We start from the raw sequence: 18919 nt of genomic DNA, 5'->3' as shown, positions 1-18919 counted from the left end.
TTATGAAAATATGTTGCGTTAAAATTGTTTGCTTTTATCACGTAATCCGTCAAGAAACGTTGTGTGCACCACTTATATGTCATATTTCAAAGACCATTAAACAACAAAAAAAAACTCTGAAAATTTTACTAGCATCACGTTTGGTTATATTAATTTTAGTGCACAGCTATTGTTTTAAATAATGACTTATCTAACTGATGATTGTATTCCCGTGGTTCAATAGGCAAAATTGTAGGTATTAAATTGAATTTAGAACTGTCGCCCGATTTTGCTTCAAGTGTCGTAGATGAATGAACTACAGGTGAATCTGTCAATGGAGACTGTAAGAATTCTTTACTGAAAATATCTTCACTAGAATCGGTCGTTTCGGAATTTTCATCAATCATGATAACATTTTGGTTTAAACTTGAAACAGTCGTTGTACTTTGCAGCATATCCATGTCCACTTTGTTCGATACTTTCTCTAAATTCGTTGATTCGTTACTCTTAGAGAAATCTTTTTGTTTTTCGGTCTGATTAACTTTATCACTAAGTTTGACCATTCTATCTTGAAAACGAACACCTTCTTCCTGAACGTCACTATCGTCCTTGCTATAGATTTCCTCATTCTGACTGTTGGATCGTTCTTTCTTCTTGGGAAATAAGTTCAAATGCACTGTTATTTGACTGGGATTGTTACCACTGTTTTCTCTATCATTAGAAGATGCATAAAATCCGGAATTCAATGGCCTTGCACCAAATTTCCTAAAATAATTTGGATTGTGATAATGAGGTAAATTGGGATATCGATTCGCTTTCAGTTGAGGATAATTGGCATTCTGGAAGTAGGGCTGCAAGTTATTTATCGAGCTGATACCCGGATGTCGCATTGTATGTGAATTGAAGTGATTTGGATATTTAACTGGTAGCGATGCAGTAGATGATATGTGCTCATCGTCGGGCATTGGGTAGACATCGAGCATCAACGTAAATGGTTTCTGTTTACTTTGAATGTTGTCCTTTTTAGAATTGTCGTCTAAATATTTGAGACGATTTGCATTGGCCATTATAATTTGATGATACAGATTTCCTGGATCCATTGAATGGGTGTTAGATGAACTTGTTGGAACAAATTTGTTGCTTAAAATGTGGTAAGGAGCAAAACGAAATTGATTAGTGGCCATTAGATTCACATCACTTAACGAATTCGGTTTATATTTGTAAAATGGGTCCCTAATCACATTACTTGCACTCATGGATGAATACGTGTGAGGAACTGGCCTGTCAATACTTTTTTCACGATTTTTCCTGGGTGCTGATTCAAACATCTCGGTTATATCATCAACTTTTCGATGCTTGTACGTGCCAGCAATTTTTATTTTTTGCATTCCATTGGGTTCAAGGTAATTGTTTCCGCCATCACTCACTTGTTTTATTATATCCTGTATACTATTGACAGTTCCTTCATACTCTTTTGGAATCTGAGGGAAACTTGAGGAATTTTTATGATTACTTTGAAAAGCTGTTGGTGGTGTGCCTCTAACGAAATAGTCGAATGGACGTGGCTGAACGATTTCTTCCAATTGTCTTCGAGCATCATACCGATGATTTGGATAAATATTATGATTAGGATGATGGCCTATCCCATTGTATAAATTTGGATACGATCTGAACTGCAATTTCTGAGGAAGTGATTCATCGTTTGCCGTGTCAAGTGGTTCTTGATCTTGACGGTGGAAAACTCTAAGCGACAATGGAGTTGTAATGCTTATTTCACTGTCAACTTGAAAATTAGTCGGAATCTGTTGCATAATAACGGATGCTGTCGATAGTTGAGTGCTTTGTGTTTTATTTTCGTTCGATAAAATAATTATACGTTTGGGCGGGTTGAAATCGGTGTTGGTAATAAAGATAAATACCTGGAAATAATTAATTGATCACATATTTTCTACCCCGATCCCGAGAACTCAGAAATTGGTTACTCACAGTAATTATGATGATGCTTATCGTTGCAACGATTCCGTAGAAACATATATTATACTCCTTCTTGTTTCTCCTTAGATTATCGTCATATCTATAGAATAAAAACAAATCTGCCGTGATCTTACATTTCTAATAATTTTCGGTGGTACTGGCCTATACAATCCGAATTGAGATATCCAACTTCTGCGAAATTTGTCCGACATCTTTAAAACTTTCTTGTTTCGAGATAAACAGCTAAAAGACAATGGATTTTGTGCGTCTTCGTCACTAAGAGATTTTTGTTTGACTAATCTCAAATGTAGGTGACAAAATTGTCTTCATTTGAAAAGAAGAAACTCGGAAAATCAGCAAACCGTTAAGTAATTAGAAGCACTAAATAAAGTGTTTAATGCCAGTCTTGGTTTAATAAAATTGTTGCATTGGTCGTGGGTATATTTTGCACAGTAAAAAATGTTGCATACATTGGACTATTTTTTGAGAAACCATTTCTCACCATTTTTTAGGATGTCCTTACATTTTCCCAAATTAAAGTTCTAAAGCAAATTGTGGAATTGTGCATCTCATTTTAGGAACGGTTCTGCTATAGATAGCTATTACAAGAATAAATGACTAGCTCTGGTTAATGTTCTCTCGAAGTGTATAGCAAAATATTGAAGTGATGAAAAATAGCCCTTGATTATACGTAATAATTCGTGTACCGTGCGGAATCCAGCATAGTCGGCAAAATCAACTCAAAATTCAGTTACATTGACTGCTTCACAATTTTTAGCAGATGCGTGCCGCTGTCTTTAAGAAACAATTATTTGTTCACGTAACCGCGAAAACAATGACAATGGTTCATATGAGTAATTCGGTTATACATTTTTCCATATTCATCCGATATCATCTCACAGGGCATTATACATCCAATATTTCTTTTGGTGAATTTTGTTCGTATAGTTGAAAAGATTCGGGCTCCGATCAAAATACTTTTACTTTTCTTCGAGTCAAAGATAATTAGCTTTTATCACCCTTTCTCGATCGAATTTTTCCAAGTAAAACGGTGAAAAAGTGTCTTGATCGAACCGTTTTATGTTATGCAAACATATCTGTGAGTTGGATGAAACTACCTGTAAAATCACCTCTTATCAATATTCACTGTTAGGTTTCGAAAAACTTAGATAAGTTGACAAGTTACTAATTTATTTTATTAATCGAAAGAGTTCAATGCATAAGAAGCGACTAACCAACTTCTTATTATATGACGCCGTAACGTATGCAATCCAACAACGAAAAATGAAAGACAAAGAAATGAAATTTTACCTGACGCATGTCCATACTCACAAGATCACACACCACGTGTAGAAACAGATTCATTCCTTCTTACACTCTATTCACAACAAAATATTCACAAATGTGTTTGTGTTGTTGTCAAGCCAGAAAAAGAAACCAGCTATATAGGCCTAACGTCTTTATTTTCCTTATCAGACTCACAAACAAAACTATCTTCGAATGTTGATTTTCTGCGAAGAGACAGAAGTTAAGACACCGAATGGATTGAACAGAGTTCACAACATACGTTTTTTCAACCACAATGTTACCTGTGTGAATTCATTCGTTCAAGGTAATGTTACCACGGCGGTCTGAAGAATAAGAACGAAATGTGTACGGCTCCGTTGCACTAAGAAATTTTTAACCATTTTGAACACGTCGACAAATCAAATTATTATTTTGATTGGGGAATTATGTGATATCAATAATGGATTAAGTGAATATAAAGGAACCGACAATGTTGGGATATGTTAAATGAATAATTTGGATTTGAATAGTGGCTGTTAATTGTTTATGTGCACAAAAAGTTGCTCACAAGATCAAAGTGTTGGATATTCTTTTGTTCTATAGCGCTTTTACGGTGGCCATATTTCTGTAATTTATTTATTCATAGTTCATCCTGTTGCATAACCAGTTGTATTAACTACAAAACAACTTGTTAGTCATAGTTTAATGTCTCACAAAAACATTAAATAACAAAATTATGGTGTTTCCGTTATTTTAACATTTACTGTGACCGCAATTTATTGTGAAAAAAATTTAGCTGAAAAATGTTAAACACAAACAATGACCAAAAGTCTTGAGTGTCGTACAGTCATTGTGTGAATATTGGCTGGTAAAACGGTGTAATTAACAGAAATTGCTTATGTATACGGTGTGAAAATGATAATTATTAACGAATGTTTTGATTAGTAATAGTCTTTAATTCAGCTAATTAGTTAAAATGAAGTTCAACTTATATTTGACCATATTGTCCGTTCTACTTCCGATTGCACAATGTCAAATTATAAATCGTGCACCACAATTTGTCCCTGGATCGGGAGATATGGCTAGATTTAGCCTTTCTGAAAATACACCAGTTGGAAGCCCGATATACCAATTGAGAGGTAAAGATATTTTTTTTACTATTTCTTAGTGCTATTTTAAATAAATTCCATCATCATCTCACATATCTATGACCAACTATTTTGTTTGGCATATGATGTGACCATTACAAACTGGTTTTTTTATGTATATTATGAAAGTGTATCTTCAGTGACTTGATTATGTTAATTATATTAGCTACGAAGTTGGAATAAAAATTTAAATGTTAATTCACATGCATGCACGTTGATGTATGGACATGCTTAAATAGTATAAATGACTCCGGGGAGAAGCTACATAACGTCAGGAAATAAACGATGCTGTGATTGATTTGTCTGAAATTCAAAAATTGATAATTGCTGAAATTTTAAGAGTTTTGCAACATTGACAGTCAAGGGACTGTCCTCCCCACAAGGAGGGACTAAGATTGTTAAAATAACAAACATTAACAGTTAACTCTGTGGAAATACTGCAAACAAATTTGCACCCTAAGATACACCATCCACCCACATCCATAAATAACTTTGACTATATGTCAATGATCTATTTTATTTTACATTCACGAGTCTTAAAATTATATTATAAAGGAGAAACCTCATCTGTTTATAACATAATGAGTCATCAGTCAAGCAACTGAAGATTTAGATATTAAACAACAAAATTACTAAAAAAAAATGTTCTTTGGTGTGTCGGGGTCGCACTGGCTCAAAAAAGCCCTCAGCGGGCTGCATACAACTCATTTGTAAAGGGCCTAAAAATATAAACAAAAATTCGGAAAGCTCCGCTGGAATCCCCCGAATTCGCAGTATGGTCAGTCCGGGCCTGGGTGTATTATTTGCTTTACATACTTAATTCACATCATTACCTTACACTTTTCAATCAACCATTTAACGAAACGAAGCAGAATCTACAGATTTGAGGTTTTTTTTTCTGCTTTTATAGATTCGTAACCCAATATAAGTACCTTCTCTCGTACAAAAAGAAAAATCTTCATGACACAAAAACGTTTATCCGTTAGCTTTCGCATATTATTTATATTTCGTATATTATAAATACATATTCTCAACGTTATTTTAAAACTTATGTTTGTTCGAGAAAAATTTACGATGAATGAAATACAATTTGTATCCCACACACTTATTTTAATGGAATTTTAATGTTGAACATCATTAGAAAAACTTTATTTTTATATATTTAGCATGATACCAATAATACGCAACACTTATTTTATGCATCGCGTGTAAATGCATTGAAAGTATTTTCTAAATAATTCAGTAAAATTTTAGATTTTATTTCAAATAAATTTTAAATAAAAAAAAACATTCTCGGTAAACCAACATATTTGCGCTAAAAATCAATTTAAATTCTCGGTAATCTTGCATTTTTACGCTGATGCCACAAATTTATGCTTTTTTCAATTGAACTGTAACCGATCTTGAAATCACTACCTTTTTGTATGAAAAGATGTCGAAATTCATTCAATTTTAAAACAAAACAAATTGTTAAATCGTGTTGAAATTATTTTGTTTGTTGGTTGGCAGACACCATTACGCTCCTAATGGTCGATTATTATTTTTTAGACCCGTACGAAGTACTGGGGTCTTATAGGTTTACGCATACGTTTGTAACACGTCGAATTGGACTCCCTGAGTAAGGGGAAACCTATTGTGGTTGTCTAGAGATGCCAAATCCGCGAAAAAAAAGTGTCCGTCTGTCCGTCTGTCCGTCTGTCTGTCTGCACGATAACTTGAGTAAAACGCATCCGATTTTGAAAATTCTTTTTTTTCCCGTTTGGTAATGTCAAAAGACAGGCTAAGTTCGAAGATGAGTGATTTTGGATCGACCCCTCCCGAGCTGTGGCCCAATAAGTGCTTTACGGTTTTTCGAAAATATCTCCGGACATTTAAACGTTTAACTTGTAAGTGATACGTCAAATAAAAGGTATTTACAATACCGATCGACAAAAAAAAAAGTTTATGGAAATCGGATGACCGACTTGTGAGTTAGACCCCTTGGTGTGGAACAGGCACAGGGCGGTAAGCAGTTTTTGCTTGTAGGTCGGCCACATTTGAACATATTTCGTCTGTTTTAGCTTTATTAGATAGGTATTGACCGTACCAATCAGGGAATTTTTTTTTAATGAAATTATGTTCTCCGGAGCGTGAGCTAGGTCTCTTGGAGTGAGCTCTTATCTGGCTACTCGGAAGTACAGTGAACGTGGTGTATTTTGACAATACTCTTGAAAGGTATTAACGAATGTAAAGCGTCGGTACTATTTCCGGTCTCCTAACAAAATGGCTGCCGGCGGCCATATTGGATTTTAGTAAAACGATATAAAGTGGGAAAAATGATGCTTAGAGAGTTTCTGTTAACATGGAAATAATGTGTTAAGTGTGAGGGGTTTCAGGGATTCCATATATGGACATCTATATATACCTATATACAGCTATATTGAGCTATATACAGGCATATAGAGCTATATAATAGCATATTCCTCTGTGAAATGTTTATTTACAGTGAAATATAGGTAAATATAGCGGTATATAGCTGTTTAAATAGGAATTTATGAAATTTGACTTCGTACGGGGCTGTCTATATTGCCTCCAGCAATTTAATTGTATATGATAACAAGGCAAAGAGTGGATAATGTAAGTGATTTAAAAGGAAGAATAGTTTTTCAGCAGAGAAGAAAATGAAGTAAGAGAAATGAAGAGTTTCACATTAAAGGCTTTTGATACGAATAGGTGTTTCGTACGGGTCGGCGTTAGCTATGTTTGTAATGTAAGAAACATTTTGTTTTTCATTCGGAACGAAAGTTCAAAGTAATTCATCGGAGAGTACGTGTTGTTGTTGTATGACCGAAGATACGACCTAATGTGATCTTCAGTAAAACAAAAATCCAGAAATCCAAACAAAAGCTTAAGAACAAAGCCTAAATGAATGATTCTATACATATACTCACACCACAATATTCTGAGCCAGACTTTTGTATCAGTAATATCTTTCCATTCGACTGTTTTGATCATGTCTTCACAACAACACAATTTGTACAGCTTTTTAATGTTGTTATATGATTTATATGACACTTTCAAAAGGGGTTAACCACTGTCGAAAATGTTGGTACAATCAAATGTATGACACAGTTTGCTTCAGCTGGTCCACTCACACAACTTCACTATTTTATACGGGTTTTACGATTTCACCACTACTTCGCGCACATATGATTAAAGAGTATTATGATGAAAGAGAAGCAAATACTTTGTCAAGTACCCCAAAGTAAATTATATAGTGTTATGATCGGAGCGAGACGACCGAATACCAGTTAATTATACCTTGTCTTGGGTTAATTGTCAAAGTATTTGCGTGCGATAGGACAGAAGACTAGTTTGTTACAACTTGCCCTGGGATATAAACACGAGTTATATGAGTGGACAAGTTAAAGAACAGCTGAAGCAAATTGAGTGACAAATTTGGTTGGAGTTAACTGTAATTCGTGGAATTTGTGGAATCTTTGGAAATATTGGAATTTTCGGAAACATTGGCTCCTTCGGTATTGAAAGGAATTTTTGGTATTGAGCGGTTGTTTGGAAATGTTCCAATGAGCTCTAATTTTTTTAAATATTGGAATTGTTTGTAAAAATAGAATTATTAGAAATGGAATTTTTGTAATTGAATGAAATTTTTGCTTTTGAATGAAATTTGTGGAATATTTGATATTTCTGGAAATTGTGGAATATAATTTGGTAGTGAGTGGAATTTTTGGAAACAAAAGGCATTTTTGTTATTGAGTAATTGTTGGAATTATTGGAATTGTTTATGGAATTGATGTTTGTAGTACACAATTTATGACAGTGGTTAACCCCTCGAACAGTTCTCACAATAAGCATCTATAAGAGATTTTTTCCACATTCAATTGTTTCAAAATCGTCCCACGATTAATAAAAAAAACGCAAAATTGTTTATGAAAAATGTAAATCGAATTTATTATTAAAAATTTACAAATCATATCACGTTCATTATTTAACATGATAATTATTTCATATCAGTTAAACCATCGACGGTAAACACGTATTGTTTGCACCGCCGTAGTAGCGTTAGATACATAAGCATAAGCACAACGAATGCACATCAGATTGAGTAAAGCAATATAAAGTTTTAAACGATTTTATGAAATCCAAAGAAAAAAATTACGAAACAACAGATAATGCAACTACTTCTTTCTTTTCTTGAATAAAACGTTGAAAAATTGTTATATCTTAATTTGTCTGCTTTTATATTATTTAATTTAATTGATCATGTCATGCATCAGATGTATAACGAGTTAATTGTTGTGTTAGATAATTAAGTAGAAAAACTAATAGAAATAGAAATTTTGGTAAAATTTTAACACATGCTTGCCTATACATGGAAAAGTTTTCACGGTTAACACTAATGACCGTCTTATTTATTCCGCTTAGCATCACATCAATTATTATTTGTAATTATGCACTCACATGACACACTGAAATATATAAACGAAACATTTTTATTATTATGCTTTTAGGTGTCGATCCTGAAGGTGGATCATTGCACTATAGCATATCGGGACCGGTATTTAGCGTTGACCGAGACACAGGTGTTGTGAGACTGCGGCAACAATTAGACAGAGAGACACAAGATCTGGTTGAAGTAATTATAAGTATAACGGGTAAGTCGACGTAGCATATAAATTTTAGTTAATTTTTCAGTGACAGAATAATATCAAGAAAATGTAGAGCCATATCTTATCGAATTCAGTTTAATTGAATGAAAGTAAAATATGTGTCTAGATTAGCACCGTTTCCTATTTTATAAAATTAGATAATTCATTCGCTATAATTAGCTACTGGTTTTGTTGCTAGCAAAGAACCGGATTTTCTAGCGTGAGAAATCGCCATGTCTGAATCATTATGGTTTTAAGTGAAACATTGTTAGACATAAAATGTGTAGATAGTGAAGACTTTTATTGAGATTATCTACAAAGAGAGATTCCAGTGCTCTTTAAAAATAAATGAAAAATTAGTTCCAGACCAGACTTGGCATGTAGCGAATTTAATTATGATTCACCCGGAAGTGTGTCTCAAGATATCTTTCAAAAACAACTGAATCACTTAAATAATAAAATTTTGCAGATGAAGGCGTTCTTGGAACCGAGCCGAATACAGTGTCACTACGACGAGAGATTCCCATTCGCGATTTTAATGATAATTCACCAGTATTCCACGGTCGTCCTTATACAGCTAGTATAAGTGAGTCAACGAATCTTCAAACCGAAATAGCAGTTAATCCGAAGATAATCGTTACTGATCGTGATGAGGGACAAAATTCGGACGTAAATCTTTCGTGTTTCAACGATGGCAATAAAGACTCCGATATTTGCGATACGTTTCATGTGGCAACGGAAAAGATAGCTGAAGGAAATTTTACAACGGTTATCACTTTACTCAAGCCACTTGATTTTGAGACCCGACCGTCATATCTATTAACTATAATGGCGAAAGATGGAGCAGCAACGAATGCATTGAGTGCTTTTGCTACGGTTTCAATTAATGTGGTGAGTTGTAGTGTATAGTGTATCGATTATAGAGTCCGACTGTAACGATGCACTCAAATCTAAGCCAATTAAATTTGGGATTTTTCTATGTAGATCGATGTTCAAGATCAGCCGCCAATTTTCTTACAAGCACCATATTCTGTAACTATCGCTGAAAACACTCCAGAGGATACATCCGTATTAACCATATCAGCAACTGACGGAGACACTGGTAATCCGAGACCAATTTTATTGACATTAGAAAATGAAGTGAAAGGACATTTCAAGTTGGAAACGATCGGGAAACCGGGCGAAGGAAAAGCTGTTCTTTATACAACCGATATTCCAACTGATCGCGAAGATCCAGACGTCTTGCAAAATGGTGGCGTGTACACATTTACAGTGAAAGCCACCGAAATGATCAACAATGAGCTACCTGGTGATTTTGCACTGACACAAGTGACTGTCGTCCTTACGGATGTCGATGATAATCTTCCTGAATTCAATCAAATGAACTTTGAAATCGGAGTTCCCGAGAATCTTGAGAATGACACACCTTTACCGGGATTATCAATGTACGTTCTGGATAGAGACTTAGGTGTCAATAGTCGATATAATTTGTCATTGAAAAATGTCTTAAATGCCGAAAATGTTTTTGCTGTGAGTCCAACTTATGGTGAGGGGAGAACGCCCATAGTGGTCAAAGTGGTCGATTCAAATAAATTGGACTATGACGTGCAGGATGAAGAGTTGAGAACATTGATATTTGATGTGATTGCTTCTGTAAATAACCGAGAATTGGCCATGTCGCGAATAGTTGTTCATCTTCAAGATGCCAATGATAATGCTCCAGTATTTAGACATCACACGTATCGTCCTAAGGTGAAAGAAAACTCTGAGATTGGAACTAAAATAGCGGATATCATTGCTACTGATGCGGACGGAGGAAAATTTGGTCAAGTAAATTACATGTTGAGAGGGTTCGGTGTGGAATACTTCTCAACTGATAAATTCACGGGAGGGCTCTACGTAAAAAAGAATTTGGATTACGAGCAACAACGCAGCTATAGCTTATCCATAGTTGCTGTTGATGGGGGAGGGCAAGAAACGAATGCCAATTTGTACGTTGATGTGCTTGGTATGTGATTTTTGAATAAGAAAGTCTCGGACTTGATATTTTCACTTGCATTTTTTCTACATTTTAGACTTAAATGACAATGCTCCCCAGTTTGAAAGCTTGGAATACACAAGAACGATTCGTGAAGGAGCTACCGAATTCGAGCCACAATTTTTCGTCAGAGCCGTTGATGAGGATGGTCCAACTCAGGGTGACGGAAAGATTTTGTATTCGATTGAATCGGAAAACAGTATTTCTGGGCAAGTGTTTGCGGTTAATCCCGATAGTGGGGAAATACAAATTGTCTCATCTGTAAGCTCCATGGACACGGAAAGAGGTAAGTTCTTTTGACCACATTAAAATAATTTGAATTGAATATACCGCTTCAACGCTCCCACATTATTTCAGGACAATATGAACTAGTAGTTGCAGCCACCGACTACGGAACACCACCTTTGAAGAATACCACCAGAGTATTGATTCGTGTCGGTATATCGGGTAATCAAAGACCAGTATTCAAAGGGCACTTCGACGCTAGTGAAAAGGGTCACAAGCCAGGCCCACCGAAGTACAAAGTTTCGATACCGGAAATAGCTCCAGCTGGTTACAATGTGACAACAGTTACGGCAACAGATCCAGATGGTTTGGATTCGTTATTGACATACAGGATCGTTGGTGCAAATGACAATTTTTTGATAAATGAGAAGTGAGAGTGAAGAATGAAGCTATGGTTGATGGGTTTACATTATTTTGTTCATTTACAGAACTGGATTAGTAACAGTGGCCGGTGTAGCTCGGTTAGACAGAGATACAAATCCGAAAAGTTACTCAGTCGTGATCAATGCAGTCGATGCTGGATTTCCCATACCCGAAACTGCTACTACTACACTAACAGTCAATATCGATGACGTCAATGACAAGCCTCCAAAGTATGACCCAAAATTATTATTGAAGGTAGACCATGACCAATTGTTAATTTGTTATGATCTTAGATTCACCCAACAATCATATACGGTATATGTATCAGAGATCACTCCTATACACACCCAAGTGTTAACTGTGAGCGCAACAGACACCGATGTCACCTCCAATTTGTCTTACTCTATCATTGAACCGATAAAAGCTGCTTCGAAGACCGGCATACAATTAACATCCACCACTCCGTACGATTATCGATCAAGTTTTGCCATAAATTCTGTGAATGGTTCAATAACCGTTCGCAATGCTCTCAATCATGATCTAGCGGCGGTAATTCGTCTAACCATAAAGGCAGTTGACCTTAACGCTGTGTACAATAAAGAAGAACAGTTTGATACAGCCGAGGTTACCATTTATATCCAGTCGTTCAAGGATACAAATCCCATTTTCAAAAATAAAGGATGGACGAGCAGTTTGCCGGTGGTTAATGTTAAGGTCAAGGAAGAGATGCCTATTGGGATGGTACTGTTCCAACTGATGGCCGAAGATCCTGTTAATAGTCATAAAATACAAAGTTTCGAAATGGTACAAGAAGATCCGTTAGGAGTTTTCCAGTTGAACGACAGAACGGGAGAGATTATGCTGAAGAAACGCTTAGACTATGAAGAGTTAGCGTCGCCGACGATTGAATTTTCTGTGAAGGCTCGATCGAACGAAGGTCGGGCAACAGTAACGAATGTTAACGTTACCGTTGAAAATGTGAACGATAATTCGCCAGAATTCGATAAGAAATCCTATCGGGCTACGGTGAGTGTTGTAATTTTTTTAGCTTCAACTTCATGTGAAAATTTACTTTTCCTTTCTCATTAGGTCATGGAAACTGCACAATATCCATCAGAAATACTAACTGTGCATGCTAACGACAAAGATGCCGAATTGACGGATTACGATAAGAAAATTGGATTCCACTCGGTATCGTATCATCTAATCGGATCTAACACTGGAAGTTTCACCATTGACAATACCACCGGATTGATACAAATTGCCCCAGGCCAAATGCTCGATAGAGAAAAGCAATCGAAAATTGTTCTAACCGTGTCAGCAGAAGATGCTCCTGGCAAACCGTCAGAAAAGCGTAAAACAACAACAGAAGTTATCATTGACGTGTTGGATGTGAACGACAATCCCCCGATATTTTCACAAAAGTCCTACTCAGCAGTGACTCCCGAAAATGCCGATCTCAACACATTAGTCGCTAATTTGTCAGCTTCAGATCCAGATGAAGGGCCTGGCGGTGAGATTCGGTTTGAAATGTTGGACGAGGGAGACGCTAATGGACTGTTTAAAATAAACGTTAACACCGGCGAGATTCGAACAAAGAAATCGCTTACCGGTAAAGGTCGATCAGAGCCGTACGAGTTGACCATTAGAGCACAAGACAATGGCGATCAAGTGGCAAAGCAAAAATCTCTTTACACAGACGTGTCACTGGTGGTATTTATTGGAGATGTGAGCTCGAATGACGGGATACCGGTGTTCGTATCGCCCAAAGTGGGGCAAATCGCCAACATCAGTGAGGTAAGAAAAACAATTTTTAAAGTTTCGAAATGATAAGGATAATGACGGTAGACATAAAATACCGTATTTGATACGTGGTTGGCTCAGAATTAAATTTGACCAACTGCCAAATTTTAACAAGTTTAACTTCGCCACTTTAATTGAAAATAAAATTATTCTCTTACACCATTATGAACAGTAAACAATATCAATAACGATCACATTAAAATTCAGTTATATCGCCATTATACATATCCATTAAGCTTGGTTTGTAGCAACCGTGTTGAGGTCGTAATATTGGTATAGCTAAGACCTGTTCACAAAAAATTCGAAATAAAATTAACTTCACATGTAACAGTATACTGAAAAGAATTAGAGTTATCACCCATGAACACGTCGACAGTATCACCAAGGCCGAAAAAACCAAAATCCACTCTAGTAAACTCTTCATGACTTTATTTGTAACTAAAATAATTCTGGCACAGTGTTTGATTCAGTTGTTTTATCACAAAAAAAAATTTGTAAACCACTTTTCCGCTGGCAAGTAATATCAATTTAGGTAATTAAATTTGAAAATTCGTATGTTTACCAGGCTTTGCGCGGATGTACTGCGTTATCATATACAATTGTTAAGATAAAATTCGATATTTTTTTCCACATTTACCTTATATTGATAGCATTTAGATGGGTCAATTTACCTTGGAATGGCATTGCCTTGGTTTATTTGATGGTTTTTCATTATTATCGAGTATAAACCAGTATCAGTAAATTGTCCGGTTTCTTCTTCATTCTTTTGACGATTGAAGAAAAATCTAACCTATTTTATGAGAGATATGTTAGAGATCTGCTTTAACTTGCATAAAAACCTTTAATGTGTAGGCATCCTGTACGTTGTATTTACATTGTCTGCGATGAGAATGTAAATGCAATTTACATGTTAGACTTTTCGATGACTTACATGCTATGCGCGATCACTTACATGCGCTGGTCGGAAATGTTGCGATGATTTTGTTTATGTTTGCACTTCACACAAAACACGATATAAATTAGAATTTACACAGGCACAACTATTTTTTGGTGCACTTGCCACCGATACTATTAAAAAAACACTAAAATCACCACTGAATTTACAATTTTAAACAACAAAATCAAAAAATTTTCACTGAAACTGAGAATGACAACAACTAAGAAGTCAAATAAATGTCGCCGAAATGGCGTGCACCACCGATGCCTACTAAATGAAATAGTACATTACTATGCAAGGGAAGTAAAGTGATATCTCGTATCCAGATGAGAAAAAGTATCCGAGGGCGGCAGCCCGAGGTACTTTTACTCATCGTGATACGAGATATCACTTTATTTTCCGTGTGTAGTACGACGTTTTACTATGCGAGTGATGTTAAGGTTATTGCCTATACATGTAATAGCCTTATTACATGCACCAGCATAGTAAATTAAATTTTAGTACAAAATGGTTAGAAGTGGAAAGGTTCCGAAATGCTATTTTTATGCAAAATTGTTTCGTAGTTCTCATTTTAGACAATATAAATACAACGCACAGGATGCCTACACATTAAAGAACAGTACAGAAGAGCCTATGTGAATGAGTAATACATGTGTGCGAAATTAGGCGGCTCGCCTTCGGCTCTCCCACCGCAAACATCGCACACATGTATTACTCATTTACATAGGCTCTGCTGTAATCTACTATTACTTTCGAAATAGTATTTCCTTGCTACATGCGTCGAAAACCATACTTTTCAAGTTTCAAGCACTACTTGCGACGCCCTCAACATGTAAAACCCATTACATAACTCGGGATAAAAATGAATAGTCTCGTTTTCGTGTGTTTATTGACCTCGGCTACGCCTCGTATCAACAAAATTCACACGAAAATCTCGTTTTCGGGTATTTTTTGACATCGGCCACGCCTCGTATCAACAAAATTCACACAAAAACTCTACTTCTCATCTTTTTATCCCCAGTCATGTAAAATACTATTAATTTTCCAAAAGTAAAATTCATAAAAACCTTATCCTCCAAAAAATGACAACAAATAATTTTCATGAAAAACTTAATCGACAAATAACACGTATAAGAACCTTAACTTATAAAACATCACACTTACGCATATGATCCTCTGATGGTTTTGCCCATACTAGATTTGTTCGCAAGTCTTTCAGACTATCGTCAATGATTTTCTCTCCCTCAGAGGCCATCACCATCGTAAACTCAGCGCCTGTGACATTATTAATAATAATTTTCAATCGATTTCAAATTGAATTGAATACAAAAAAAAGCTAAAATTCATCAGACAAATGATTGCAGCCAACAAAAAGATCGAAAACCATTTGTTGTGCGTTATAGTTTTGGAAAACATTTGTTTTTTGCACACTTGATGAAAGTCTTGTTTAATTCAAGCAAATTAATATTCTATCAGATAAACCAAACATTCAACATATGGAATGACTTTAACATTTGGAAACGTAATGGAATAGTCAATAGTTGCAGTTGTATTTGCTTCAAAAATAGGGCAACACAATTTTGTCGACTAAATTTTTTTTTTAATAAATTCTAATCAGAGCATCTACAAAAATGTTGGGCTCACTATAGCAGGGCTTACTAATTGGAATAATTTTTTTCATATAAATTTTCTAGAATGCAACCATTGGTTCGCCAGTGTTCCAAGTGCTAGCAACAGACCCTGATAATCCAATGACACCGAGTGGTACACTGCGATACAAAATTCAGGATGACATTGAAGATGCAAATACATTCAGAATCGGTACGACACGTATAGGACTTTCACGAATTTAAAATCATCAACTGAAATGTTTGATCTCCTACTTTTAGATCCAATTACTGGTCTAATAATTACAGTTAAGTCATTGGACAGAGAGACTAAATCGTCGTACAATATGATCTTAGAAGTATCCGACAATGGGGAACCACCACAAGCTTCGACAAGAGTTCTTCGCATAAACGTACTCGATGTTGACGATCACAAACCGCGATTTATACGAGAAATTGTAAGTCACTGAAATTCCTTCCGTAAAACATTTTTCATCACCTGGATTCAATTTAGGATTCACAGCCCATCGAAATTGAAATTAAAGAAGAGCAGCCGGTTGGCACATATGTTGGAACCATTTCGGCTATTGATGAAGACATAGAGGAAAATGGGGCTATTGACTACATGTTCATTGATGGAAATCAAGAGGAAATTTTCAACATTCAACGAACTGTTAATAATTCGGCTGTTATTACAACCTTGAAGAAATTGGATCGAGAGACTACGTCTTCCTATCTACTAACTGTAAAATGTTTCCAATACGGTGTGAAGACGAATCACATTTCGAGAGGTCTGTACAATAGCTACGATCCATCTGAGATACAGATCAACATTAAAGTTCTGGATATGGATGATCATTTGCCAAAGTTCGATACAATGGAACCGGTAATTGGTGTGCGACTGAATATTCCAATAGATCACTCGATTTCAATTACACAAGCCACTGACGAAGATCCAGACGCACTACCAATCGACTATTCAATTCACGAAATTGAATTTATTCCGCAATTCTACAGACGAGACAACTCTACACCAGAAAATTTATTGGATTACTTCAGCTTGAACAATTTAACTGGTGAGCTGAGGACCAGAAAAAGTCTTTCGGATTTTGTCGACGGATATTTCAGTATTGTGATTAGAGCCAATAACAGTGCAACGGAAAACAGATTTTCCGACAATAAAGTTAAAGTGTTCGTCATGAGAGATAAGTCGCTGCTAAGATTTGTGTTCGCCAAACCGGTGTCAGACATTCACCCAGTTATCGATGTATTTGCCAATGAGATTCAGTCAAAATTGAAAATGTCCGACTTGGAATTGTATATATTGGACACTCAGGTGCTGACTAGATCTGATCTCAGTTTGGATTTCAGTTCAACAAGGTAAGACTCAGCTTTGCCAATATTCATCACCCAGAATCACCGAAAATTTTTGTTTGCAGTGCATGCTTCCAACTATCAAGACACGGTTCAGCATTACCACCGCGTGAAATGCAAACGATTATGGATTCCAACGATGTACAACAACAGCTCTTAGACATTTATGCGAAATACTCAGTCAGTGTTGTCGAGTCGTGTTCGGTTAAGAAGAATATGGCCGTTGCAAGTATGATAGCATCGCCAGGTACATGGTTGGTCATATTAGCCATTTTCATAGGATTATCTGCATTCATAGCAACTTGTACGGCATGTTGTCTATCAAAGAAGTAAGTTACTTAGAATATTGTTTCATGTTCCTCGTTAACTCAACGACAATCATGTTACAGATACAAACGTAAATCGAAGAGATTAATTCAGTCTCGTGTACCGCCGCCTGAATCTTATACAAATGGAGTACCTGTTGTTTATGCTGAACCTGTGTATGGGCCATTATAAAATTGTCATTCCAATTAATGAAAATGTGATATTCGATTGTGCGCAAAAGGAAGATGATGAAAGGAATTATGTTTAAGTTCGTTTTGTTTAAGTTGTGTTAAATGTGTTGTTAATGAGGGCGCCACACAAAAAAGCCATTATTATTTAAGCGAGACCATTTTAATGTATTTATTTATAAAAATATTTTTTTTTAGTAATTGCAATAAAACATAAATTGAAAGAAAAATTAATTTCTCGAAAGTTTTTTCTTAGGTAAAATATGAAACCAAAAAAGTCGTGTCAACACTGTTAAAAAAATATCTGCCATCTGTTTACGATAGCTACGACAAAAACGATGAGCGCTGATTAACATCATCTTATTTTTATTTTATTTTAAACATGGAAGCAGGAAACCATGTTTTCACACCTTTATTGGTATGCTATAGTACAATCTTAACTTATATGTTAATTTATTACTATTGATGACAATTTTACCAACTGCCTCTCTGTGAGAGATAACGTGTGTGAGTTTTCCATTCCATTGATTGGATCTCTTTGACGGTAGCATCGTTCACTGCGATATCTGTTATTCAGCAACCCAGACCTTGAGAACTTTTTTTTGTCTTCAACGACATAGCCAAGCACCTTACTATATCGTTTTGCTGATTATGCTGACTGAAGAGCTTCTTTTTCCCATGATAATCCCCCAGACCTAAGAACATCTTTGAGAATGTCTTCTACGACGCAGCCAAGCACCTTACTAAATCGCTTGCTGACTGCAGGCTGAAGAGCTTTTGTTCCCACCATTTGCTGATAGATGGCGATTGGTGTCTGATGTATTCGCTCGTGGGATTCGTATATCACATAGCTTTAATTTTTTTTTTATAATGTGTCAGCGATTTCGAACTCACGAACTTCCAACACAATAATTCAGTGTGAGGCTAACGACTATTGAGTCGACCACCATCATCTTATATAGCAAAATATCTGTAAATAAT

The 18919-nt window shown here is 35.8% G+C and overlaps 1 protein-coding gene across 1 annotated transcript; it reads left to right on the top strand.

Moving 5' to 3' along the window:
- The first annotated feature begins 3570 nt into the window (after positions 1–3570).
- On the top strand, positions 3571–18173 carry LOC119081398 (cadherin-23). Its single transcript, XM_037190285.1, has 14 exons — positions 3571–4379; positions 8900–9043; positions 9507–9928; positions 10022–11045; positions 11113–11361; positions 11433–11730; positions 11789–11953; positions 12017–12749; positions 12813–13520; positions 16158–16284; positions 16353–16528; positions 16585–17450; positions 17510–17773; positions 17834–18173. The coding sequence occupies exons 1-14, from the start codon at positions 4217–4219 to the stop codon at positions 17940–17942; spliced, it is 5448 nt and encodes a 1815-aa protein (XP_037046180.1). The 5' UTR covers positions 3571–4216; the 3' UTR covers positions 17943–18173.
- The last annotated feature ends 746 nt before the right edge of the window (positions 18174–18919 follow it).

Source organism: Bradysia coprophila, unplaced genomic scaffold (genome assembly GCF_014529535.1).
Source record: "Bradysia coprophila strain Holo2 unplaced genomic scaffold, BU_Bcop_v1 contig_358, whole genome shotgun sequence".
NCBI lineage: Eukaryota > Metazoa > Arthropoda > Insecta > Diptera > Sciaridae > Bradysia > Bradysia coprophila.
This window is presented reverse-complemented; position numbering and strand designations above follow the sequence as displayed.

What these genes read in the sequence shown, in the direction of transcription:
- LOC119081398 (XM_037190285.1), top strand. Translation starts at nt 4,217, where the DNA reads ATGAAGTTCAACTTATATTTGACCATATTGTCCGTTCTACTTCCGATT. An exon ending in CTACGGTTTCAATTAATGTG is followed by an intron (nt 9,929 to 10,021) that starts GTGAGTTGTAGT and finishes TTTTCTATGTAG; the next exon opens with ATCGATGTTCAAGATCAGCC. An exon ending in AATTTTTTGATAAATGAGAA is followed by an intron (nt 11,731 to 11,788) that starts GTGAGAGTGAAG and finishes GTTCATTTACAG; the next exon opens with AACTGGATTAGTAACAGTGG.